Raw genomic sequence first — 27,955 nt, 5'->3', positions numbered from 1 at the left:
GACTTCTCACTATGTGCTCATCTATCTATTTTTGTTTTCTTTAGTATCTTTCTCTGAAAGAATGAACTTATTTTGAGATATTGATGGCTTTTCAATTGACTTTTCTGTTTTCTTTTTTGCTAACACAATTTAGTTTACTTTTAAAGTCACATGATGGAACGTTTGTTTAATGGAAAATTACTGAACTGAGTTTGTGAATGTTAAAGGCTTTAGCTTCTGTTTTTTCTGTTATAAAGAAGAAAAAGGTCTTCTCCAATTCAACCTTGTCAACTATATTTGTCTTTTGTTTTATGCAAACGCAAAAGTTTCTTGCTCGAAAATTTTGTATTTCTATGTTTAATTTGTCAAAAACATTGACTTTGCCCCTTTGTGAAGGATTTGGTCTCAAGAATTTTTTAATGCTGGACAAATATTGGTTAGTCTAACTTTTACCACAAATGGTTTAGAAAACAAGGGAAGTTACGTGAGAAACAAAAGAATATTGAGGGCTAGAGGAAATTCGGGGTCAAGGTAAACAAAATGAACAAGATATTAAATGATAGATTGAACTGGTTATTCAAAAAGCTTAAGTTGAGAGGAAATAATCTAATGAATTATTTATATTTTAACACCCTTTTCTTATGCATAAACCCACCAGATTGAAAGCATGAATAATGCATAAACCAACAAACTATCTTGGTTAATTTTAATAGGAATGGAGTTATCTTGATTCTAACACTAGATCTCTGGCTTTGGTACCTTCTCAAATGATACATTAAATCGATTATACCAAAAGCTTAAGTTGATAGGAAATGACTTAATTAGTTATTTGTGTTCTAACATAGGACATATTAGATATAACTAAAAAAAAACAAAAGATAACAGGAAATGAAACTGTAGGAAAATTTTTTTCTCTCTATTGTTAGCTCTAATAGCCTTTATATATGGTGCGAAACTCAGGATCAACAATACAATCCGAACCTGCACATAAATAATTAGCATAGAAACTTAATGCCTAAATAAACCTTCCCTATTTAATCTACAATCAACCTGTGATTAGAACTAAAGTACTTGAGATAAAAGAACAAAAATTGATTAAAACACCATAAGAATATTTTGATAAGTTGAGACCAGTTTTTCACTCAACAAGAAAGTTGAAGAAACCTTCCCAAAAGCAAGCTAGTTGTCAGCTACCTTAAGCTTGAATAGTTTAATGATTTATATTTCTAAATTGAATGATGAGAACAATTACAATGAGGCCTATTTATAGATGTAGGCCGTGAGATTACTTAAAGGAAAAGGATTCCTAATCTAATAATGACTTGCAACTACAATGCTTATCTTAAATATTACAAGAACTCTTTAAAGATCATAATTAACATATGATAAAATACACATGATAAGGACTCTTCTCTCTTTAGCTGGCCCACCATGACTTATAGTAATAGGGTTCTTCTTTCACCTCACCAAGGACTTTAATTTGAGAAGAGTTTCAGTTTTGTTGATGTAGATAAGTTGAAATCCGACATGCCCTTGTAGGATAAGGATTCTTGAGCTTTCACATGTTTAATATACTTCATGAGTTTTATTTGAAGTTAAATCCAATCAAGATGAGAGGAGTGATTGCTAAAAACTCCTTGTAGAAAATTTTGGCCGATTGTTGAAGATTTTTAAGGACTCTTATTTTGTGGGATAAGGATCCTTTGTGATTGGATTCTATGAAGGATAAGGATTCCTTATAATCGGTTTTTCTTGAGTGATGAGAGTAAGGACTCTTTTATTATTAACATGTTCAATATGTTCCACAATTCCATCCAACCTGGCCATGATAAAAGGAGAGAGCAGAAATGAGAGTAATTGGCCGAAAGTCTGAGATTTTGAGGACTCTTGATGCTTACCTTGTAGAAACGTGTTTGGCCGAGTGTCCCTAATTTGTAGGACTCCTTGTTGATCAGTTATGGTGAGTTGGAGAAGGTTGAAAACTCTTATGGATGAGTTGGCCGAGAGTCCATGATTTGTAGGACTCTTTAGTGCTCGGTTTTGATGAGTTGTAGGACAAGTTATTGTGCCACCTCTCCCAAATGCCTAAAGGATTTGGCCTCCAATTCTTCATGAATCCATCTTTGAACATAAGTTTGAAAATCTTGCTTGAGTTTCTTGGCCCATGATCTTGTGATATTTCATCCATATGGCCCAAGTACATCTTGAGTTGGGTCAATTCTATGCTCATCTCCACGTGGACGAGCTTCCTCATGAGTTCAGGTTGAATTGTGTCTTGATTGCCTCTCTTGGAGGTATTGGGGGGAAGAAAATAGACTATGGCAAAGGATTATAGAAACAAGATGGGGTGAGCACTTGCACAACAATAGTGATGACCGAATTAAAATTCCTCATGGGCGTGGTTTATGGAGGAAAATTTTAATGATGTGGAAACCCTTTCAGCAGTGTATAAAGTGGAAAGTTGGTAGAGGCAACAAAATTAATTTTTGGGAGGATGACTGGGTTGGTGATGGATGTCTAAGGAGGAAATTCCCGAGGATTTATAATATTGTCCAATCGAATAGGATGACCGTTGAAGAGGCATATAGTGTCATAAGTGGAAGTACTGTTTGGTGTATTAGTGTGAAGCGGAATTTAAATGATTGGGAGATTGAAGAATTTGAAGACCTACAGCTTCTTGATTCACAGCAAATTTCTGATAGGGCTGATCAGGTTGTCTGGAATCTGGAAAAGGATGGAAAATTTTCTGTTTTTTCTTATTACAAATATTTAAGTGGCAAGGGAGATGAAATCAGAAAGGAGTTTCCGGCAAAGCTCAATCTGGAAGACAAAAATTCCTCCCTGAATTGCTTTCTTTGTGTGGGAGGCATGCTGGGAAAAAAATTCTAACTTTGGACAGATTGAAAAACAAGAGCAGGATCATTGTCAACGGATGCTACTGTTGTCTAAAGGCTGAAGAGACGTGTAACAATTTACTTTTGTAGTGTTCTACAGCTTATAGCTTATGGTGTATGATTTATGGTTTATTATGGATTAATTGGGTTTTATCTTGGGTTCGGTTGGGAAGGAAATTTGGGCTTGGGATGGTTTCTATGTAAAAAAAAATGTTGCAAATATTATTCATTTGACTGTTTTTGGGGTTATTTGGAAAGGGAGGAATATGAGAGCTTTGAATAGTGTTGAGAGTAGTACTAATAGACTAAAAGATAGGTGGATGCATTTGATTGGATCGATTATGCTAAGTTATGATATCACTAGTGATGTGGATTTTGGAGATGTCATTGATATCTTAACTTCATTGTAAATGCTTTTGTATATGGATGGTACCCCCGTTCCTTTGGTACCATTTTAATACATACTTTACATTTTTTATTTCCAAGAAAAAAATGTGACCTAAGCCATGATCTCTTAACCTTATGTGGCGGTATCTTCCATGTGGCCATAATGTCTCATGTGGCTGTGAGCTTCCATATGAGCTCCCATATGGCTGAATATGAATTGGGCTATCTTGATCTTCATGACTATAGGTATTTATTATAACAAGTAAAGAAAATTATAAAAAAAGAAATCTAAATTCTAATTTTTATAGTACTAAAATCTATAGGAGTGGGAAAATAAAATATTGTAAAAGATAAATAACCTAAATGAATTAAAAATACAAAATAATAATTATTATTATTGAAAATTTTCCTTATCGAAGATTTATTCTAAATTAAAATCTTCTTGTTCAATATCATTCTACCCCATTTGGTGAAAACTCAACTTTGAGTTTTGAAGTGATGAAGGATCAATAATGATAAAGCAAGAACTTAAACTCCAAATGCTTGCAACTCAGGATTCTCATAAACTCCGTGAGAAGATAAGAACTTTATTATCAAAATTGTAGATTTAGGGGAACATGAGTCAAAACAAAGACACAAGAAGGAGGTTGTTCAACATGATTGGCAAGAACAACTTTACTAAGAGAAAGAAAGAAGTTGCAAAAGAAAATAATGGTGTAGGTGCAGGGACCATGCAGGAGAGGAAATCTGGGGTGATCTCCATAACTTTTTTTAAGTTAAGGTTTATTAAAGAGAGATAGAATTTTACAGCTCTACGAGAAAACCTTGAGAAATTGGGTTCACCATTGTCTTGGGAACACATTACCAATAAGGTAAGTTTGGAAAGAAAGAAACAACAAAGCGTTTGATAAGTATGTGGAAGCGATCTCGCTTGTCACTCGCCAGATAGAGTGTAGCGGGTGTTTTTCTTCGTGGACTGTCGCTAGGCGGCGATGGTCGTTTCAGATTACTATGGTGGTGGGCTTGAGGCGGTTTTTAGTGCTTGAATAAAAGTCTTTTGATGTGGTTAGAGAGGGTAGCGGAGTTAGAATTTACGAAAACGGGAGGGGCTTTCGGAAATCAATTTTCTTCTAGAAGGGTGATATTGAATGGCTCATTCAGTATTTCAGAGAGTTTATATGGAAGGAGGAGGGGGCGTGGGGGAGGAGTAGAAGAAGCAGTTGGAGAAACCTTTGGATGGCATTGAGTGGTAACAAAAGAGGGAAGTTTCTGGTACTGTCGGAAGGGATTGAAGGATCCAAGGGGAGAATCAACAGGACCTTCCTTCCAGAGGGGGACAAAGCTGAGGGGTGGTGGCAGATGATGGAAGCAATCCATGAGGTGGTGGGAGTGAAGTTAATCCCCCATGATTGGGTTACGAAGAGAGGAGCAAAAAAATGCACCGATTCTAAAGAGTAAGAAGGATCAGACGATTTTTATATTCAGATGCTCGGAGTGTTGCTTGAAATTAGGCCTTCAAGAGGGGAAATGGTTCGGAAAAATATTTGTTGAAACTTTTCTGAAACCGGCAATTGATTCTATTCAGGTAGGGCAAGAGAACCTATCTGATCAGAGTGTGGTGGGTCAGGTTGATTCATAATTTGAAATTAGAAAGAAAGGGGGGCATGTGAGGGAGTTTGAACGGAAACTATATTGTGAAAGAGTAAAAAATGGGCTGAAAAGGAAATTACTATGGGCTAAGAAAGGGAAGTGGGTTGATCAACCTAGGCCTAGTAGGAGTTTGGGTAGGGAGCGAGTCAAAGTCTAGAGATCGAAGCGGGTGAAACTTGGTTCTCCAAAAATTAGGGTTCCCGAGAGCCATCATTTTGCTCCCGAGAACTCAGAAAAGAAAGATGAGGAAATAGTGAGGGTTTTCCAGGGTGCAGAGACAGAAATGTTGGAAAGTGAAAGGATAAGGGGGGAGGTGGTCGCGAAGGGGAGTGAAGAATAGTGTTTGTCGATTCTTCAATGGGTGCTCATTTTGATGCTGAAGGAGAACCAGATAATGATATTCTAGCCGAGACAAGAGGAGAGTTGTACTTTGATGAAGAGAGTCTAAAGTTGTATGAGATAATGGTCCGGATGAAGAATGTGAAGAAGGCTTGAATGTGACTTCCATCACCCGTGAGAATCAGTGGTTTCATGCACCGATGGATCAAACAGAAGAGGGAAGCTTGGAGAAACATTATTCTAACTGGGTTCAGAGGAATTTCTTAAAGGTTAGTAAAATGTTTGGTGTGTCTTTTAATAGTATGGAAAATAGAATACTCTCTCTGCTTGAGGAAATCGAAACCAGATTTATGGAGGAAGGAAAGAAGAGTTAAATAAGGAAGAAAAGCAAAAAGAAGCAGGGGGAGGGAGGAAATCGTGAATTGAAAATATTGTAGTGATCTGTCAATTATAAAAAAAAGAAGAAATACGGGAAGGAGGAGAGGGTTTGTTTGTTGACATTGTCTTCATGGTAGGAGAAACAATTTCTTGGAATGTGAGGGGTTTGAATGATAGGAAAAAAAGAGCGGTTATCAAAGGGTGTATTAGAAGATGGAAGCTTGATGTTTTGTGCCTGTAAGAAACTAAGATAGAGGAGGTCAATTAGCAAGTGATTAATAACCTTTGGAAGGAAGGCAAAGTTGATTGGGTTCATCTTCTGGTAGTGGGGACGGCTGGGGGCATTCTATTGATGTGGAATGGTCATAAAATGAAATGCAAAGAGGTTGTGAGGGGTAGGGTCTCCATTTCGTGCCTTTTTGGATGGAGTGGCAGGGGGAATGATTGGACTTTTTCTAGAATATATTGTAGAGGTTCCAGGGAGGAGAGAAACTGTTTATGGGATGAGCTCATGAATTGTAAAGTAAAGTGGGGTGACGGATGGGTAATTGGTGAGGATTTTAACATGATATTAATTAGGGGTGAGAGATCTGGGGAGAATGTTAATCAAAGGGAAATTGGTGGATAAGCTTGAGTTGGTGGATATCCCGTTGATGGGGGAAAAGTGAACGTGGTCTAGTAGTTCGAATAGGCTCTTTTGGTCGAGAATCAACTGGTTTTTTATTTCTAACGGTTTGCTTGTGCAGCTTGATGGGTTAAGCCAAAAAGTTTTACAAAGACCTATTTCTGACCACTTTCTTATTTGTATTATCCCGGATGGTATCATATCGGGCCCAGGACCATTTAGGTTGGATAACAAATGGCTGAAATTGGAGGGTTTCAGGAAGCTGGTGGAGGATGTGTGGAGACAGGAAAATGAAAGAGGCACGACCAGCTTCATGCTTGCTTCCAAATTGAAGAGGTTGAAAGTAGAAGTAAAAAAATGGTCTAAGGAGGAGGGGGACAGATCCGACAGAATATTCAATGACAATTTAGAGGAGTTGGGTGAGCTGGACTTTTTGGAGATGGATGGGCTGTTGGGGGAAGGGGGTAGGGAGAGGAGAGGGGAATTAAAATTGGATATTGCTGCTAAGATGAATTTGGAGGCAAAATGCTAGAAAGAGGTGAATTAAGGAGGGTGATAGAAATACAAAATATTTCCATAGTTTGGCAAACTTTAGAAGGAAGAACAATTATGTTGAGAAGCTGGAGTTTGGTGGGGATACTGTTAGGGGTAATACTGCCTTAAGAGAGAGAACAAAGGATTACTTTACTAAGCTTTATACAGAAGAGGAGGAGAGGAGACCGAGATTGGATGAGCTTCTTTTTAGGCAACTATCGGCTGGCAGCAAGGAGGGACTAGAGGTGCCGTTTACAGAAGAGGAAATTGTGGACTGTTTGAGGCAACGCAATGGCGACAAAGCCCCAGGAGAAGTTTTTTCAGGATTTTTGGGCTGCCATTAAAGATGATATCATGGCTGTTTTTCATAATTTTCACATAACTGGTGGCTTTTGTCAAATCTAGTAACATAACTTTCTTGATTATTATCCTAAAGATTGCTGGAGCTTGTAATATAAAAGATTTCAAATCAATTAGCCTAGTGGGTAGTATTTATAAACTGATATCTAAAATTCTGGCTAAAAGAATGTCCAAGGTTTTGGGCAAAATTATTGGGGGGAGAACCAAAATGCATTTGTGGAAGGAACACAAATTCTTGATGCTCTTATGGTGGCTAATGAGATAGTTGATGATATGATGGGGCAGAAAAAAGAAGGTATTATTTGTAAAATTGATATGGAGAAGGTTTATGATCATGTTTGTTGGGATTTTGTTATTTATATGCCTGAAAGAATGGGTTTTGGGTGTAAATGGAGTAAATGGATAAAGAATTGTATACCTACGACCTCTTTTGCTGTGATGGTGAATGGTGGTCCTTCGTCTTTCTTCAGAGTGTCGAGGAGCCTTCGCCAAAGGGACCCACTGTCTCCCCTTCTTTTTCTTATTGTCATGGAAGCCTTTAACAGGCTAATGGAGAGAGCTGGAGAGCTCGATCTGGTGAGAGGCATATTGGTGGGGAATGGCAATTGTAAGGTGAAGGTTTCTCATTTATTTTTTGCCAACGATGCACTCATCTTTTGTGAACCAGACTTATCATCTTTGCTTCATTTGAGATGTATTTTAATTTGCTTTCAAATGGTGTTCGGGCTGAGAATCAATATGAGAAAAACGGAAATGGTTAGGATGGGGGATAGGACGGATGAGTTGGAGATGGCTAGGGTGTTGGGCTGTAAAATCACTTTGCTGTCCATCAAATATCTTGGGATTCTCCTTGGGGCAAAATTTAAAGATGGTAGGACTTGAGATTCGATTGTGAATTGTTTGAGAGGAGGCTTGCGGGTTGGAAGATGAGTTTTTTATCTAAAGGGGGAAGGCTTACCCTAACAAGAGTACGTTAGTTTATCTCCCAATTTATAATCTTTCTATATTAATTATTCCGGTTAGCATGGCTTCAAAGCTTGAAAGGATCCAATGCAGATTCCTTTGGGGTGATGATGATAGTTGTAGAAAATATCATTTGGTAAGGTGGGAGGAGGTGAAGAAACCTATGGATAGGGGCGGGCTTGGACTTAGATCAATTGTGGGTTCGAATGTTGTACTTCACAGGAAATGGCTTTGGAGGTATTGTATTGAGAATGACAAACTTTGGAGGAAGGTGGTGGAGGCGAGATGGGGGGATTGGGAGCAGGATGGCGGGAGAAGAGGGAAATACAAACCTCATGGGATGAGTTTATGGAAGAAAATCAGTGGGGAAGGTAGTAGTTTTTGGGATTGCATGGGATGGAAGGTGGGGAATGGAGAAAGAGTGAGGTTTTGGCAAGATAAATGGGCGGGGACTTTCAAAATCAAAAACAGATTCCCCAATCTCTACAATATTGCTGGTGAGAGGGACATTACAGTGGATAAAGTGTATGAAAATATTGATGCAGGAAGGGAGTGAAGTGTACAGGTTAGAAGGAACTTGCAGGACTGGGAAATTGATGAATATTGTAATTTACTCAATGTGCTGGCAGAAATTAACATGGATAATCAGAAGGATAGGAAGATATAGAAGTTGGATGAGAAGAATGGATTTTCCGTGAAGTCCTATTACAATCTTATAACTAAAGAGGACAATGAGAATAATATGACAGCCTCATTTAGACAAATCTGGAAAGTTACAGCCCCCTCTAGGATGGCTTTTTTTGCTTGGGAAGCCTCAAGAGGAAGTATTTTGATCATTGACATGTTAAGGAGGCGGGGCGACATCCTTGCTAATTGATGTTTCTTATGCAAGGTTGATAGGAGACATGTGACCACATCTTACTATTTTGCCCAGTTACTCATAGCTTATGGATGTTGGTGTTCGGGTTAATGAGAATGAGATGGGTTATGGTGGGTAATGTAAGTAAGGAATTATGGGCCTGGGCAGGTATTTGTAAAAAGAAAAAACATTTATTTTTTTATTCTACTTATCATTTTTTGGGTTGTATGAAAGGAAAAGAATGTTAGAGTTTTTGAGGGAATAGAAAAGGACTTTATAAACATCAAGAAATAGATGATTTCATACTTTTGGATCTACTTTACTGGGTCATGGCATATTAGATTGGAATGACTTTGGGTGCGTCATTGACCACCTAATTGATATGTAACTATTATGTAACTGGGTGGTACTCCCTTAATACCTTTTGTGAATAATAATACTTTCATCTTTTATTTTTTTAAAAAAACAACTTTACTAAGAAATGGGAATTCTTATATTATTGGTGAAGGTGGTTCATGAGAAATTTCATGCTTTGATCTTTGAGGTTGCCAGAAACTTTAGTTGAAGATTTTACTTTATTTATATATTCTTTTAAAGTATCTTATAATTCTGTAATCATCACATATAGGTCAAATACATATTCAATACTCATATGACAATAATTACCACATATGCACAATGTGAAGAAGTTTTAATGTATGCAACCTCTTCAAGATATTAATATTAGATATATGATTTTTTTAAAAAACAAAAATAGTATAATATGATTCATGCACATGTACAATAATATTTACATATTGATCAAGTTATCAATAAGCTTCCCAAAGTCCTCAACAGAATAGAGAGAATGACTAATAATAAAAAAACCTAGGGTCTAGAATCATTTATCTTTTATCCTATCAAAATCATCTTTCATTCCCTCAAAAACTCTCTTGTTTTTCTTCTTCTACACCACCCCAAAAGTAGCAAGAGGTATGAGACCAATATACTTCTTTATAATATTAATGCCTTACCATACCCAAATTTCCTTCCCTCAGGAACCAGCCATCACTCAATTGATACCTATGATTCCATAAATTAGGGTCCACAATTCATACATAGAAGGACACTGTAGTAGGATATGATTACACGGCTCCGCCTCCTTTTTGCGTAAAAAAATCAATTCATCAAAATCCTCTGCCTCCTTTTCACATAAAAACCATTAATTCACCAAAATCCTCCCCCTCCTTATCAACTTGTTTAGAGTCAAAATACAACTTCTACCCTCCCAAGCAAAAAACAAGTCTAGTTAGAGCATTAATCGTCCATTTATTGTTGAAATAGAAAAGTAGCATCAATGGTTTCTCTTTCAATCAAATGATAGTAGAAAGATCTCTCTTCAAACTGGTTGATCCGTACTCCTATTAAACCTAACCCTAGCAAGGGCTAGAAAAGAGCTTCAACTTCCCAATGATTGATATTTCTCATAAGCTCCACATTCCACTCTACCTCCCTCTAGTGCCATGATAGGACACACCTGTATTGAGACACTCTTGTGTTGAGTAATAGCATAGATTTGGGAAAACTGTTCTTTGAGTGTTCTACACCTTTAACTAGATATCATGCCATAAGTTGATCCTATCATCAGTACTGACCCTTCAGCTGATATAGTCCTGGAAATTACTCTTACGCATATAGATTTTTTTTCCACAGCCCATTCTTGTGGATTCTAGACGAGAGCCTGTTGTACCATCTTTTGTCCATGATCTCAAACTTCGCTTTCGCTCCATCAAAGACTACCATTTTCATTAGCCTCCAAAGTTATTTCCTTTGAAGGATCATATTAACCTTTGCCAAATCTCAAACCCAAATTGCCGATTGTAGAGAGTTTTTGACCTCATCCAACACCACAAGATGATACTTTCTTCTATTCTTCGTGTCTTCCCATAGAAATCTGTTGATATGAATATTTTGTTATCTAAATAATTGTGATATTTTTTTGTATATATCTTTTACTATTAATTTCTTATAATTATTTAGAATCTTTATTGTAAGAGAAATTTTCTTATTTGTACTTAAGAATTCTTGTATATATATGACTCATTTGTAACATCAAAAAATATAGTGAAAATGAAGTAAATATTTTTTCTCTAAATTTCTACATAGTATCAAAGCAAAAAGAAGGGTATTTTTAGGGTTTTACTTCAAGGTTTTTTCTAAACTATAGAATCTTCTCACCACCCAACGAAGTCTTCACTTCACATGCGGCCGACTGCCCTATTCCGGTGACCTACTCCATTCGACTCGATCCCTCTGCTACGGCCACAACCCATTGTTCGCGCGGCTTCCTCATGCACAGCCTTTGATCGCGCTGTTTCTCTTTTCTGGCCACACCCACTCTCCTCGGTTTTTTGTTCGTGTACGGCCAATTTGCATTGCTCCTTCGAGCACAACCATCTAGTTCGCAATATCTTCTGTTCCGCCGGTTAATGCTACAAATCTCAACATTTCTTCAATCTGATTTCGTGCACCAGAAGCTCAACACAGCTTTCTGATTTCGCGCATTGCATTTTATGTGCATGACAGACTATTCAGGTTCAAGCCGCGCAATCCCTTGCACCAACAGATCCTCTTCACGCAACTGCGCGCGATCTGTCTTTTTTTAGCTATGCGACTGTGTCTGGCGGAGCACCAACGGGTTTGCTTTTTTTAGTCAGAATCCGGTCGCAATTTGGTCTCCTGCAGCGTGTGCTTGCCTCTATCTTAGGCTCTGGTTCTTCTGTCTTGCTGGATAGACTTATCTCTGATAATCTCTCTGGTCTCGCAGCATTTTTTGGTCTCCATTGGTGTTGGAAAATTTCTTGGCATCATTCGGATTTTTTTCGTCTCGTTGAAATTAGCAGCTGGGTATTGTTTTTTCTCTACCGATACGTCAAAAATGGTAAACTCAGGTACTGTTCCTCTTTCTACTATTTCTAATTCTAATACTTAGATTATAGAATTTGGAGTTAACAGACACATGACAGTCTTTTGTAAAGATTTTCTGATCTATTTTCCGTGTACTCAATGGAAAAATATCCGTGTCATCGATGGATCATGCACTCTTATATCTGGAACAAGTTCCATTAATTGTATTCCGACCATTCCACTGACTTCAGTTGTTCATGTGCATAGTTTTCTGACAGTCTCTTATCCATTAGTGTCCTTACTAGACATTTTAACCGTAAAATTGAGTTTTTTTTTTCTAACCATTGTGTCCTTCAAGATCTTTAAACAAGAAAGACGATTGATACTGGTAGACTGCAGATGACTTATGTCTTGAATGGAAGTTGAAATGTCATTAGGAATCAAGTTGCCTTCGGAGATACGGATGTCAATAGGAAAATCTTACAATTGCATCAACGGTTAGAACATCCTTCTTTATTTGCTCTAGAAAAATTATGTCTCACATTATTTAAAAGAATTTCGATGGATTCCTTATTTTGTGATGCATGTGAGCTAACTAAATATAGAAGGAGTTCATATAATGTGAGTAATCATAGAAGTCCTTCCCCTTTTATGACCATTCATTATGATGTTTGGGGACCTACTCAGAATACATCTTTATCTGGTTATAAATGGTTTGTTACTTTCATTTATTGTTGTACTAGATTAATATGGATTTATTTGTTGAAAGCCAAAAGTGTTGTGTTTGTATGCTTTCAGTCATTTCATAAAATGGTATGTACACAGTTTGATACTCAAATTAAAATTATAAGAACAAATAACAGTGAAAAATATATGGATGGTGGATTTCGTACCTACTTGGAGTCTAATGGGATAATTCATCAAATAAGTTGTGCCTACACCAGTGAACAGAATGAAATTGCTGAAAGAAAAACAGACACATATTGGAAGTAACTCGATCACTAATGTTCACCATGAATCTACCTAAAAGTTATTGAGGAGATGCAGTTCTCTCAGTTACCTATCTTATTAATAGAATGTCTTTGCGAGTTTTTGATTTTAGAAGTTCTCTGGAGATTTTGTAAGGTACAAAAGTGTTTGGATGTGTTTAAAAGAACTTCGATGGATTCCTTATTTTGTGATGCATGTGAGCTAACTAAATATAGGAGAGTTCATATCATATGAGTAATCATAGAAGTCTTTCCCCTTTTATGACCATTCATTATGATGTTTGGGAATCTACTCAAAATACATCTTTATATGGTCATAAATGGTTTGCTACTTTCATTGACTGTTGTACTAGATTAACATGGATTTATTTGTTGAAAACCATAAGCGATGCGTTCCTATACTTTCAGTCATTTCATAAATAGTATGTACGCAGTTTGATGCTCAAATTAAAATTATAGAAACATATAACGGTACAGAATATATGGATGGTGGATTTCGTGCCTACTTGGAGTCTAATGGGATAATTCATCAGATAAGTTGTGCTTGTACTAGTAAATAGAATGAGGTTGCTAAAAGAAAAACAGACACGTATTGAAAGTAGCTCGGTCAGTAATGTTTACCATGAATCTACCTAAATATTATTGGGGAGATGCAATTCTCTCAGTTACCTATCTTATTAATAGAATGTTTTTGCAAGTTTTTGATTTTAGAAATCTTCTGAAGGTTTTGTAAGGTACAAATTCTTATATTGTTCCCCCCAAAGTGTTTGGATGTGTTTGTTTTATCCATGCTAGAAATGTGAGTAAGCTGGAACTTAAATCTCTTAAATGTGTATTTGTTGGATATTCTTGCACTCAAAAAGATTAAAAGTGTTATCATCCGCCATCTAGAAAATATTTTGTGACTATAGATGTTACTTTTAGAAAATCTGAACCATACTAGAGCTTTACCCTAACACCTCTTCAGTGGAAGAGTGAAATGGAAGAGGTGATGCACAGTTTGGTCACTCTTGACAGTCATATTCATGGGGAGAATTTTATGTCAGAAGATCATATTCAAGAAGAAAATGTTGGACGACTGGATAAAGCGGATTTGAAAAGGTATTCAAGGAAAGATAAGATAGAAAAAATCATCATGCAATCTATCTCAGGTCAAGAAGCTTCTTTAATTTTTGAAGATATTGGTGAGTCATCTTTATCTTGTGAATTATCTGATAAACCCATTGTTTTTAGAAAATGAGTAAGAACTTGTACTAAACATTGTATATCTAACTTTGTCTCCTATGATTCTCTATCTCCCTTCTATAGAGGTTTTGTCTTGTCTGTTTCCTCTGTGTTTATTTTACAAGATTTGAGAGAAGTTTTAGGAGATTCCATATGGAAGGAAGCGATGATTGAAGAAATGAAAGTATTGACAAAAAATGAAACATGAAAACTTGTTTCAACCCTACAAGAAATAATGTGGTTGGTTGTAAATGAGTATTCACTGTAAAACACAAAGCAGATAGGTCGATTGAAAGATATAAGGCTAAACTAGTGGCTAAAAGGTATACTCAGACTTATGGACTTGACTATCAAGAAATCTTTGAACCTGTCGCAAAATTAAATACAATCAGAATATTATTATCTTGTACTGCTAATCTTGATTGGGATTTACACCAGTTTGATGTAAAAAATGTCTTCCTTCATAGGAACTTAGAGGAAGAAGTATTCATGCAAATTTCACCGAGATTCAAAGATAAAAGAACACAAGGGAAGGTCTGCAAGAACATGGTTTGAAAGGTTCAGAAGAGTTATGACATCTTTCGGATATCAGCAAAGTAATGTTGATCATACTCTGTTCATCAAGCATTGAGAGGATAGGATTACTCTTCTCATTATTTATATAAATGATATTGTAGTGACTGGAGATGATACAAAGGAGATAGTTCGACTAAATGGATTTTTTATTCGAGAATTTGAAATTAAGGATATAGGAAAATTGCAATACTTGTTGGGAATTGAGGTTGTTAGATCTAGTGTTCTCAAAGAAAGTATATTCTAAACTTATTATAAGAGACTGGAATGATGGGTTGCAAGCAAGCAGAATCCCTTATTGAAAGTAATCACAAACTATAAGTTAGCAGTGGTACATCAGTTGACTTGGGAAGATATCGAAGATTGGTTGGAATACTCATTTATCTATTACATAGCAGATCAGATATAGCTTATGCAGTTAGTATGGTGAGTCAGTACATGCATGATTCTCGGGAGACTCATTTACATACTGTCTTTCGAATATTATAGTATTTGAAATCTACACTAAGAAAATGTTTACTCTTTTTCAGAAATAGCCACCTTAAGAGAGAATCATTTATATATGCCGATTAGACTGGATTTCTAAATAATAGAAGATCAATTACTGGTTACTGCACACTCGTTGCTGGTAACTTGGTTACATGGAAAAGCAAAAAACAGAGTGTAAGTGTCCGTTCTAGTGCTTAAGCAGAATATAGTGCAATGGCTCAAGGAATATGTGAATTATTATGATTGCAGAAACCAATGAATGAATTAAAATTGTTTAAAGAAGGAAGCGTATCATTATTTTGTGACAATAAAGTAGCCATTAGTATTGCCCAAAATCCAGTTTAACATGGTCAGACGAAACACATTGAAATTGATTGTCACTTCATAAAAAAGAATGGTTGATGGTTCTTTATGCTTATATCATGTATCTTCTAGCAATCATGTGACAAATATCTTCACTAAAAGATTTTGTAACAAAACTTTTCAGAACTTGATATTCAAGTTGGGCATCACATCTTCGCACCAACTTGAGGGGAAGTTGTTGACATGAATTTTTTGTTGCCTAAATAATTGTGATATTTTTTCTTATAAATCTCTTACTATTAATTTCTTATAATTATTTAGAATCGCTATTATAAGAAAAAAAAATTTATTTGTATTTAGGAATTTTTATATATATAAAAGTCATTTGTAACACTAAAAATATAATGGAAATAAAGTAAATATTTTTTTTTTTAAATTTCTACAAAATCTATACTAGATTGTTTCCAATCTCTTGGCTACACTCGCGTGGATTGTTGATAGGGACATTGTTGAGAATAGCTTGTACGCACAAGAAAATGAGTAGGAGATCAGAGGATCATAAATGGTGCATGAAGAAAATGGTAGATTTGAATTTAGAGGAACAGATTGCTTAAGAAATATTGAAGAACATTAAACAGTCATGACGATCTAGGAAAACATGGGACATGCGGCAACATCAATAGTGATCTAGAGGGACACATGTCACGGTCATGGAAAGAGTATCTAAAACCCAACCAAATTGTCCCTGGATCGCTGACTTTCTTTCACTTCTCTGGCTATGATTGACAATTCAAAATGAAGAATCATGTGCCGTTTCATGTATATAAACAATAGATGTAAACAAAACTCAAGCATGAAAGATATTGAAGTTAATCTCATAAATCTATCTTTTATCTCTCCGAGTATTTCCTCTCTCAGACTCTTTTCTCTCTAAACTCTCGGCTTCCATTTCTTTCTCTCTCTTTCTGTCTCTATTACTTTCTCTCTCCCGATCTCTCTCTGTTACTTAAATATTTTAAAAAAACTCTTGCAAGTTTCATGATGAAAAATAAGAGTAAAATGACGTTGTCCGAACATCAAAAGGTGCCCATGTTGGAGGAAAATATGTATGAGGTAAATCAGAAACTCTTGGATTTAAGGTCCAAATTGTATGAATATGAGCAGCAAACCCGAGCAATTATAGACTAAAGACTGGTTAAGTTCGGGGAACATGCAAAGGCTCACTGAACTCTTGTGAGACAATGTATAGATTGGTGAAATAGCAGCAAGAGTAAGCCCCTCTGCCTCTATTTTAAATATTGGACTAATTTTACTAAACCTTAAAACCAAAGAAATAAGGGTTAGCAGTTCAGAGTAGAGGGGTAACCAAGCAGGAAACACTAGTTCGAAAATTGAAATTCCTGTCTTTAAAATAAAAAATTTTAGAGCATGGATCAGAAGATGTAATAAATATTTTCATGTGTTCAACTTTCCAGAAGAAAGTAAAGTGGAAACAACTTCGATGTATTTGGGAGATGAGCGGAAATTTGGTTTCATGTGTTAACAAATGACCCTAATATGTTTGAGTAGAAAATATTTCAGGATAAATTGTATAGAAAGGTTAGAGGATCAGCTGTAGTAGACATTATGAAAGAATTTAATAAGTTAATTTAAGAGGATACTATCCTTCAACATCAAGAAAAAATTGCAGAGATGAGGTCACCATGTTATTACTTGAAAGCCCCAAATTTTTGAAATATATTTTATCTCTAGTTTTATAAGTGGTCTAAAAGAGGAACTTGGACTGACGGCGAAGTTGCACAGGCTGCGCACCTTGACTCAAGCATTTGGGTTGGTCTTGTGGTAAGAATAAGCAGTAGCTATCATCAGCTGTCATGGTAAATTGAAACACTCTATAATTTTTATAAAGAAAGTGTTCTTATCACTAAAATTTTTTTTAAAATTCAAAATTTACAAGAAGCATCACCTCTGCAAGGTCCAAATCATTCAGAAATGAGGAGAAACAATCTATGTTACAAATGCTGGGAAAAATACTTTTTGGAGCATCAGTGTAAAGAAAGAATAGTTATGGCAATGAAGATATATGTAGAAGAGGAAGTAGAAGATGAAGAGGACAATCTCTGAATGAAGAACAACAGGATAATGCAGATGATCCTAAAACATAACAGAGAATTCTTCAGTAACATAGTAAAAGAAGTTATCTATATAGTAATAATAAATAATAATAATAATAATAATATTCAAATGTTTGGAAATTGAATCTCAACCTTAGAGACAAGGTTGATGGTCAAGGAGAAGATATTGTTGAGAACAGGTTGCACATATAAGAAAATTAGTGGGAAAATAGAGAATCACGAAGGGTGCATGAAGAAAATGTTGGAATTGAACACAGAGGAATGGATTGCTTAAAGAAATATTCCAGAAGATTAAACACGTGGCGACAATCTAGGAAAACATGAGACGTGTGGCAACATCAACGGAGATATGGATGGACGCGTGTCATGATCATGGAGGAGGTACCTAAAACCCCACTGGATCCTGAACCTCTGAACCATTTCTTCATGCAGTGATCTGGCTCGACTCATCTTTCTCGCTTCACTTGATGCATCCAACGAAAAGGATCCCCTCTAAACAAGGACTTTCTTCACTTCTTTGTGACGATTGACAATTCGAAATGAAGAATCATGTAGTGTTTCATATATATAAATAATGGATTATAAACAAAACTCAAGCACAGAATGTATTGAAGTTAATCTCACAAATCTATCTTCTATCTCTTTATGTCAGCCTCTTTTCTCTCTAAACTCTCAGTGATGTGATAATAACTGAGGAAAATCTATTGATAAACAAGAGGTTCTCGGGGCAGAAAAGGTTAAAGAGCAGTGTGCTTCCTGAACATATTTTAAAGTGTTCCTGAACAGAAAGTACTCAAGTTGAATCCATTCAGGTACAGGCCCAAGGTAGTGAATCAAGATTAAATGAATATGGATCTCGGCCTAAGAAGAGGTAGAATCAGAAAAGACAGGAAACGAGGAAGTTATTGGATCTCTTGGCCAAAGAAAGACTCGACCCATGGATGCCGGCCCAAAAGGAAGTCTAGAATGTGATTTGGGTATGGATACTCATTGGGTACACGCGTGGGGCCCTTCACACGTGTGAACAGTGTTACTTGCACATGCGGGCACCTCACCCGCATGGCCAAGCACGCCGGACGTGCAAGCAATAGCGCCCAGCACGCACACAGGCCCCCATCCGCCCAGCTGCATGCGTAGCACTCTCAAGCCTATGCGAACAGGCAGCCCTGCACGCCACGGCATGTGCAAGCATGCACGCAGACAGCAGCAGGCATGCACGTCACCTGCGCCATGTGCACAGCGGACTAGGCACACGCCCAACTCCCAGTGTGCGCACGAAGACGACCCGCACAGCAGGTCCACGCGACCCACGCGCCTGGCATGCACGACCCGCGTGGCAGACGCACACCACCCATGCGTGAAGAGCGAGCTGCCCCGCGACAGCCTTTTCCTAGGTCCTTTTGGACTTATTCTCTTGTTTTTCTAATTATACAAGAATTCAAAGTGCAAGAGATCTCTTCAAAATTATTCTTGTGGTTAAAATGCTGAAATTGGTGGAGAATTTCTACTCAAATTTGAAGTTTAAGGAAAATCAATCTACTTGAAGATTTGGATACGGAGGGAAGATTATTTTAATATTTATTTTTGATTATTTTGATCATTTTAATTAAGTTAGGATAAGATTTAACTATCTAATTATTTATGTATTCATTTTCTAGTTAAATTAAGTTTAAGAGTTTGGATAGGAATTTGTAATCCTATTCCGATTAGAAGTAGTCAATAAAAGTCTATCCAAAAACTTAAGTTCTTATGATGTAAATCACAATTCAGTTTATCAATAAAATTATGCTTTGCTTTCTTTAGAATTAGTTTTGACTAATTTCTTTGAGTGTTCTTCAACTTCTTCAAAGGTAGCGAGTTTTCTGAAGTCTTGTTGAACCAAGAAATTGGGAACAACTTATCGGGTAATCCATGACATCTTTTATTCTTTTTTTATTTTTCACTATTGTCTTCTTTTTGCATGTTATATTGGGTGTAGATTCAAGTAGGGAGGAGGAATTAAGTGGTTAAGTCTTCTGATTGCATGCGTTGGTTGGAATTTCAGAAGTCAAAACGATCCTCCTCATACCCTCCCGCGTCACTTGGCCTCTCTCTTTCTCTTTCTCAATCTCTCTCTCTCTCTCAATTTCTCTCTCTAAAAATATTTTTTCTCTTAATTTCTCTCTATAACACCCTTTCTCTCTCTCGGCTTCAACTATTTTTTCTCTCTTAAGACTCCTCTCTCATTTTTTTTTTTAATTTTCTTAACTTAATATCTTTTACTGTTCATAGTCCCAGTAAAGCACATGTCAAGGTTAGGTCCTAACAGACATGTAATAAATGGGGATGTTGGTTGTCGTGTTGTTGATAAGAGGATTCCACCCAACCAACCTTTATTTAAACCTCGCCATAACAGGATTCCAAGTTGTCACATCTTTTGAGTTTAACACCTAATTGGAGTCTTAAATATCTTATTGATAGCTTCACGTTTCTACATCTTAGAATCCTAGTCAACCTATTAGCATCTATCTCATCACCTAATCTCCCCAATTCAAACTTGGTTGAGTTATTGTTGAACTTAAAAACCACTTCGAAGCTCAACAAAATGCATATAAAGTGAAAAGGAGCTCTCTCCTTTGGTTCACAGAATAACAAATTACCATCAGTAAAAACTAAATGAGTAACATATTTCGTATGTTCACCATCGCCAACTTTTAAACCCTTAAACATCTCAAGTTCTTTAGTTTTGCAAAGCGTTTTATTAAAAGCTTCCATTACAATAATAAATAGTAAAAGGGACAAGGGATCATCTTGCCTATAGCATTTGGAGGCTTTGAAAAAAGATGATAGACCCACGTTAACCATAATGGTAATGAAGAAGTAAAAATGCATGAATTTATCCATTTGCATCACTTGTCCCCAAAGCACATTCACTTCAACACATAGTCAAGAAACTCTAATTCATATGATCATAGGGAGGCTTTCTTCATATCTAACTTAGACAAGACACCCTCCATATTTTTGTGAAGCAGTTCATCCACAATTTCATTTGCAATGAACACCGCATCTAGATTCTGCCTGTACTCCATAAAAACATGCTGACACTCACCCACCACTCTCCCCATCACCTTAGTCATTCTCCTTGCCACAACACTTTAGCAATAAGTTTATACACACTCCTTAGCTGATAGATTCGAAACCCTTGATACTTATTGCTCCTCCACCTTAGGAATAATTATAAAAAATGTAGAGTTAAAATATTTAATGGACCCTGACTCATGAAATTCATTAAGGAGCTCAAATAGATTTTTTTTTAGATAAAAAGTATAAATATATATTAACAGGGAACTAATGGGGGTACCACCTAGTTACAAATTTACAAAATTGTTAGGGAGCCAATAACTTTTCCAAAATCCTCATCTCTAATGATGTCATGATCCAACACAATGTTACCAAAATAATTAAACCATAACTCTCTTAGTCTATTGATATCCCTTTCAATACCATCAAATGCTTTTTATTCCTTTCTTTCTAGATGACCCAAAAAAGGTTAAAGAGATAATTTTAACAATATTCTTTTTCAGGTCAATCCCATTCCAAGCCCAGATTTCATCAAAAACTGAACCAAATATGACCCAATTAGTCTCAATCAATCTATAAATTTGGCACCATAAATCGTGGGCCACCTCACAGTGAAGAAGTAAGTGGCAGCAAGATTACTCAGCCTTCTTGCACATAAAACACCCATTAACCACAATCTGACCTCTAGTCTTCAGTTTATCAAGTGTCAATATACTTTCTTTACAAGCCTCCCACGCGAAAAAAACAATTCTAGGTGGAACATTGGATTTCCAAATCTGTCTTGAAGGGAAAAGGGGTATGTTATCCTGCCTAGCCCCACCAACTACCAATAAAACGAATCAACCGAGAATTCATCTTTTTTGGATGGTTTCGATCTAATCTGGTCCGCTTTATCACTAATTTGACATTGTGAGACCAGCCTCAAAACCTCTTCATAATCAAAAACCTCTCAATCATTTAAATTTCTAGAGACACTCACTGTCCAGGACAAACCTCCATTTTACGTCGCATATGCCTCCGCAATTCTTATGTTTTTGGATTGTGCAATGACATATATTCTAGGGAATCTAGTTTTCAAGTATCCTCCATCCAGACTCTCATCATGCCAAAACCTTATGCAGTTTCCCCTACCCAATTTCCAGCTGATATACTCTGTAAATCTCGGCCAGCCCTGTTTGATATTCTTCCATAATGCCAAGCCATGGCCCCTATTGTCACGGCAACCCTCCCTAGCAAAATCAAGGTCGCACCATTTAGCTTCTATTACCTTTCTCCATAATCTGTCCTCTTCCTTGAAGAATCTCCACAGCCACTTGCCTTGAAGAGACTTTTTCATATGGACCAAAGATCTAATATTCAAACCGTCCATGTTATGAGGTTTTTTGAACTTCTGGCCATCTAACCAAGTGATACTTTCTTTTCTCAATACCATTCCCCCCCATAAGAAGCAACATTGAATTGATTCCAATCTTTTTGCAATGCTGACCAGTATAGTTAGGGTGGTAAGATAGTATATTGGAATGTTAGCAAGTGTACTTTTGATGAGAGTGTATCTTCCACCTTTTGATAAGAAGTTCCTCTTCCAATTCGCAAACCGGTTCTCAAACATTTCAACCATCATTATAAATGCATGATACTAGGGCTTGCTTTCATTTTCCAAATCATTCTCAAAGGGAACTTATCATATACCCTCTCCTTTGGTCAAATGCATGTAATGTGAATTGATTGAGAAAAGTCTGAATTCAAGCCTCAAAAAGGTTCATTCTAAATTTCATTGGAGACCACCACTAGAGAAAGCAAATTGAAAAGTTCTATGTAATCATCAATTTCTCAATCATTCAAGTTCTTGAATAATTCAACAATCCAAGTGCTCCTATAAGGGAGTGCCAAGTAGAATTTCACGGCACTCTTTATACTCGGCAATGACAAAGACTGGAGGAAATTGAAAGTATAGAGCCCCTTATATTCTAATCGTCCCTCCAAACACTCATCTTCTCCCTGGCCCAGTTTTCCAACTGATGCATTTCTCGAATTCACCTTTGCCCTATTGATTCTCTTTCACAACCTTGAGCCATGTGAACCCCTCGAATTCTTGACATACCAGCCACATGATTCTACTCCATACTCAACCACTGTCACTTTCCTCTATAAGCTACCTTGCTCCCACATGAGCCTCCAAAGCCACTTTCCTTGGAGAGTCGAGTTGAACTCAACCAAAATCTCACTCCTAGCTTACCCCTCTGAAATGGTTGTTTCACCATATCCCACATCACCAAGTAAGACCTTCTCTTATCATCTGAGTCGCCCCATAAAAATCGGTGTGGAATTGCCTCCAACCTCTTGGCTTCACTCACTGGAATGGTGGTCAAAGACATGAACTTGAGAATGTTAGCAACAGCTCTTGGAGAGGGTAAGTCTTCCACCATTGGGCAGTAAACCAATATTCCGTCCTGCCAAATGAGACTCGAATTTGTTGACCACTGGGTCCTAGAATAATGCATCCTTAAATTTTACCCACAGGGAAGACCCAAATACTTAATCGAAAGATTGACATGTTTCCTTCTCAAATATTAGCCGAATTCTTTGCCTCATTGTCTCCCAACTGAGTTAACTCTGACTTTGCTTTGTTAATTTCAAGGCCTGAGACAGCCTGAAAGCATACCAAACCCAAATGACATTGAGGATGTCAATTGGCTCAAAGAATACGGGGGTATCAACAAAGAATAGATGTTTTACTTCCACCTGTTCCGTTCCTAGCCTTGAGCAACAATTTATTTAAGGCCTCCATATGGATGATAAAGAGCAAGGGAGCAAAGGAGTAACTCTGTCTAAAGCCCTAAAGGTCTTAAAAAAATAGAAGGGCATCATTCACCAAAACAACAAAGGAAGAAGTAATTCATGCCTTCATCTAAGCTTGCTATTTGATCTCGAACCTTGACCTCTTTATCATATGAAATAGAAAATTCCAAGCAACATGATCATAAGTCTTCTCCATGTCAAAACCCTTATCCATGTCTAATCTTATTATTATTAGTATCTTCTATCTTATTGGAGTAATGTTATTTTATTAGTTTTAGTAATTTTTCTTTGTATAAATCATATCCTATTTTTAAAAATAAATAGGAAGAATATATTCACAAAATACCAAGCGGATGCAGCACATTTACAAAGTTATTTACTTATTGAATAGGCAATCAATCATATATCCAAAATCTTTCGCTCTATACAAATCACATTCTACTAATAAAGAAGCAAAAAGATAGAACCATTTATCTCTAATTTTAGTCATGTCACTTTCCATCCCATTAAAATCTCTCCTATTCCTTTTATTTTAAATGATCCACAAAATAGTCAAAGGGATTAGTTTAGTCAACCTTTTATTCTTTTTATCAATCCCAGCCCAAGCCCACAGCTCCTCCTTGATGGTACCTGTACTCCTGACAGGCTAAATATCATAAACCATATGTCCTGGACTGCTGCGCAGTGGAGAAGAAGATGACTGCATGTTTCAGCCTCCCTTTTAACATATAACATCTATTCACCATCAGCTTTCCTCTTTTCATCTATGTTGTCGCTTGTCGGTATGCAATTTCTGCTGGCCTCCCAAGCAAAAAAAAACAACTGTAGGCAGAGCCTGCACTTTCCAGATCTGCTTGGCTGGGAAACAAAGCTGTCTGCTGCCATTCTCTGCCATAATATACTCATAATAAGATTTCACAGAAAAATTCCCATTTTTCTTGAGCTCCTAACTCATTTTATCATTATTAATGCTGACACAAACCTTGGAAAGCAAAATAAGCAAATTCTCATATTCCTCCACCTCCGATTCATTGAGATTCCTAGTCACTACCACGTTCCACCCTCCACCATTTCCTACGCCACCACGACCTCTTCCACGGAAATACCTTTATTCTGGGCAACTGCATAAACTCTAGGAAAACAATCCTTGAGACATCCCTCTTCAACCCAATCATCCAATCAAAAAAGTATATTGTTTCCCCTACCCAGATTCCATTTAACAAAATTACACCAATTAGCACCATAAAGGCTGATTTTTTTCCATAACCCGCTACCATAGGGACCCCCCATACTGCTCCAACAGCCTCTTCCACTCCATTTACCCCATCTCGCCTCAACAATCCTCTTCCACATCCTATACTCCTCATTAAGATATCTCCACAACCACTTGTCATGTAAAGCCCTATTCATTTCGACAAAAGACCTAATGCTCAAGCCCTTCTCACCCATCGACTTTTTAACCTCCCAATTCACCAAATGATATCTCCTTCTATCATCATCATCTCCCCTCCAAAGGAACCGGCATTGTATTCTTTCCAATTTTTTAGCAACCATGACAGAAATTGTAAGAGCTGATAAAATATAGATGGGAATATCTGATAAAGTACTTTTTACAAGATTAAGCTTGCCCCTTTTGGATAACAAGTTCCGTTTCCAATTAGCCAATCTCCTCTCAAAATTCCTCTCTCTTTTTACCTCGCACCAAGAGGCACTCGCAGATATTTTAAAGGAAGTTTAGCCGTTCTGCACCCCATCAACAAAAGCTTCCTCATCACCCCTCCTCCGAAAACTGACCATTTCTGACTTATCAAGATTGATATTAAATCCTTAAACATGTCTAAAAAAAAGATATTAAATCCTGAAACAGCTTGGAAACATAAGAGTACAGCCCTCAAATTCATACCATTTGCTCAACCGGTTGGCAAAAAATCATGATATCATCCCCAATAAAAAAAAAAGATGAGACACTTCCGCTTATTGATTGTTTTTGCCCACCCACATGCCTCTAAAAGTTCACACTCCTTAGCCTTCTCTAACATCCTGTTTATGGCTTTCATAATGGTGATAAAGAGAAGAGGTGAAAAGTTGTCACCTTGCCTTAAGCTGCGGGACACGTTGAAGAATGAAGAAGGACAACCATTAATCATAACAACAAAGAATGTACTAGTAATACACTCCTTGATCCACCGTCTCCACTTCGCACCAAAACTCATCTTTCGAAGCATGTAGTCAATAAAATCTCAACTAACATGGTCATAGACCTTCTAAATCATACCCATAAAAAACTTACTTGGCACTCTATATAAATACATTTGTAATTTTCCTGAGATCATCAATAAATTATTCAATGACACACTTTGAGAATATTTTAATAATCAATTGTGTGATTTAATCAAATCATAGATGTAATACCTGATGACTCTAATATTAATATTAAAGTTTATCTTAAAATTTTAAGTAGACAAATTAATTTCTATTTGTCCTATGTCAAAATTCTTTTTTCCTTAATATCTAGATGAAATTGCATACTGTAGTATTTGAGTTTCAAGGATATATGTTGCTTAGGAACTTCTTAAAGAGAAAGACAGAAGTTTATGGAATATGATTGATCTTGATGATGCTTGATATCTATAGAGTTCTACTTGATTACAAACTGTCCATACAAATTATTTTGACCAGCTTTGCTGTCAGAGAGCCATTTAGATAATTTTATGTTCTATAATTATGGAAATTTTTTAAAATTGGACCATATTTAATATACAAGGGTAACCATCTTATGTATCCTTTTTAGATTCCATGAAAAACAATTAAAGGATTTCCTTCTCCTGCTCAGGTGGGAAGCTGCTCAGATTCCAAAAGTCAAGGTGGCCAAACTTGATAAATGTGAAAATAAGAAAGAACAGAGTGTATATATGCCCCAGATTCCTGAAATTGCTAAGTGTCCAGAACATCTTTTACCACTGAAAGAGTGGGAGGATGAATTTCTGTCTGATTTTTCTGAGCTAAGACTGGTATGTGCTTCTACCCAAATTCATTGTTCTTTTTGTTTCAAGAACCATTTTGTGGCATAACTTCATTTTCAAAATGAGAAGAAAAGAACTTATTTCAGATTCTGAATGAAAGATACTCTTTCTTCTTTCAAGTCTCTTCATAAACTGAAAAGAATTTTTTCTATAGAATATATGAAATTTGATGAGAAGAATTTCATATTGAAGAGACTGCTTTCTCTTTATTTGCCAGTCTCTGTCGCATCTGGAGGGTTCAAGCCTTGAAGCTTCTGGTGGAATACAACCTATAGTTACTGCTAATGAGGAGAATGTCTTTTGTCAGCTAATGGAAAATATTATTGTTGAGAAATTTATTAATTCAACTACTCAGGAAATCGAGACTTCCCACATCTCCAATGATTCCAGCCTTGAAAGCTCTGCTGATCAGCCAAATTCAACTGCTAAAGAAAATGAAACTTCACCTTGTCATAAAAATCCAAATCCTAAAGCTTCTGTTGGTGACAGATCTGGTGACTATCCAACCATATCTGCAATTCATAGAATGGACTCTGTAACTCGAGTTTCAACACTTAGGAAACGTATAAACTCAATAGAGGCAATGAGCAGCCTATCAAAGAAAGAATGTGCTTGGCTATTTGCTCTGTGTGCAGCAGTTGATACTCCACTTGATGCTGATACTTCTGCTTCTATTCGTGGCCTGCTTCGCAAGTGTGCAAGCCTTAGAGCTGGGAAGTCAGAAGCGGATGATGAGGTGATAATGTTAAATATTTTGGCCACAATTTCAGGCAGGTACTTCGGTCAGCTGGACACCTAGTCCAGCAACTATCAGAACTTTTTACATGTACAAATTAATAAGTTTAACCTACTTTTTTGGATACTTATTAAGGGGTATTGAGACTTTGGATTCTGAGTTTTAGAGTAGAAAAAAGGAAAGATGTGTCTTATCAATTAGGATTTACCTTTGCCTTCATGGTTTAAGCTTTTTGAACGTATAATGGATTTGGTTTGCTTATAGCATACTATGCCTTATCAATTTATTACAAGGGTTGCTTGATGAGCTCTCTGTAGTATTGAATAGATATTCTGTTGTAAAATATAATACACGCTTGTTCTGTAGTCTTCAAATCAATAATTACTTTTGGAATATCTGGTGTGAATTATGTATTATTTTGCTTTCACAAATTAACAACAAAAAAGTTCTGAATTTCTGTTTGTTATGTACAGGATCAGAATTCTATAACTACAATTCTCAAATTATACAAAATTACATTGTGAATCGAAACCAATCTTGCTATAACAGATCAATTCGGTCTAAAGAAATTGCTATAACAAAAATATTTGTAGAACAAAAGACTATTCATACTTGGTCCAGATAGTCAGAATACATTTTATCGTCTGTGTTTATTTCATTTGTATAGTACATTTCACAACTTTTCTCTTATCCTAACTGAAGCATTAGAAAAGATGCGATAAAAGTTTTTTGTTTCAATCTTCATTTTGTCAATCTAATATCAGTGGTTG

At 36.5% G+C, this 27,955-nt stretch overlaps 1 protein-coding gene across 1 annotated transcript in view; it reads left to right on the top strand.

The window, feature by feature from the left end:
• Positions 1–27,491, top strand: part of LOC110812865 (spliceosome protein-like protein) — a 30,766-nt gene extending 3,275 nt beyond the window's left edge. Inside the window, exons 3-4 of the mRNA XM_088221920.1 lie at positions 26,260–26,437; positions 26,667–27,491. Coding sequence (XP_088078046.1) covers positions 26,260–26,437; positions 26,667–27,248 — 760 coding nt within the window. The 3' untranslated portion in view covers positions 27,249–27,491. The remainder of the gene's footprint in view (positions 1–26,259; positions 26,438–26,666) is intronic.
• Positions 27,492–27,955: the final 464 nt, after the last annotated feature.

This window comes from Carica papaya, chromosome 6 (assembly GCF_054855325.1).
Source record: "Carica papaya isolate Zhongbai chromosome 6, ASM5485532v1, whole genome shotgun sequence".
NCBI classification, from domain to species: domain Eukaryota; kingdom Viridiplantae; phylum Streptophyta; class Magnoliopsida; order Brassicales; family Caricaceae; genus Carica; species Carica papaya.
The sequence above is the reverse complement of the archived record's forward strand: the minus strand, read 5'-3'. Positions and strand labels throughout refer to the sequence as shown.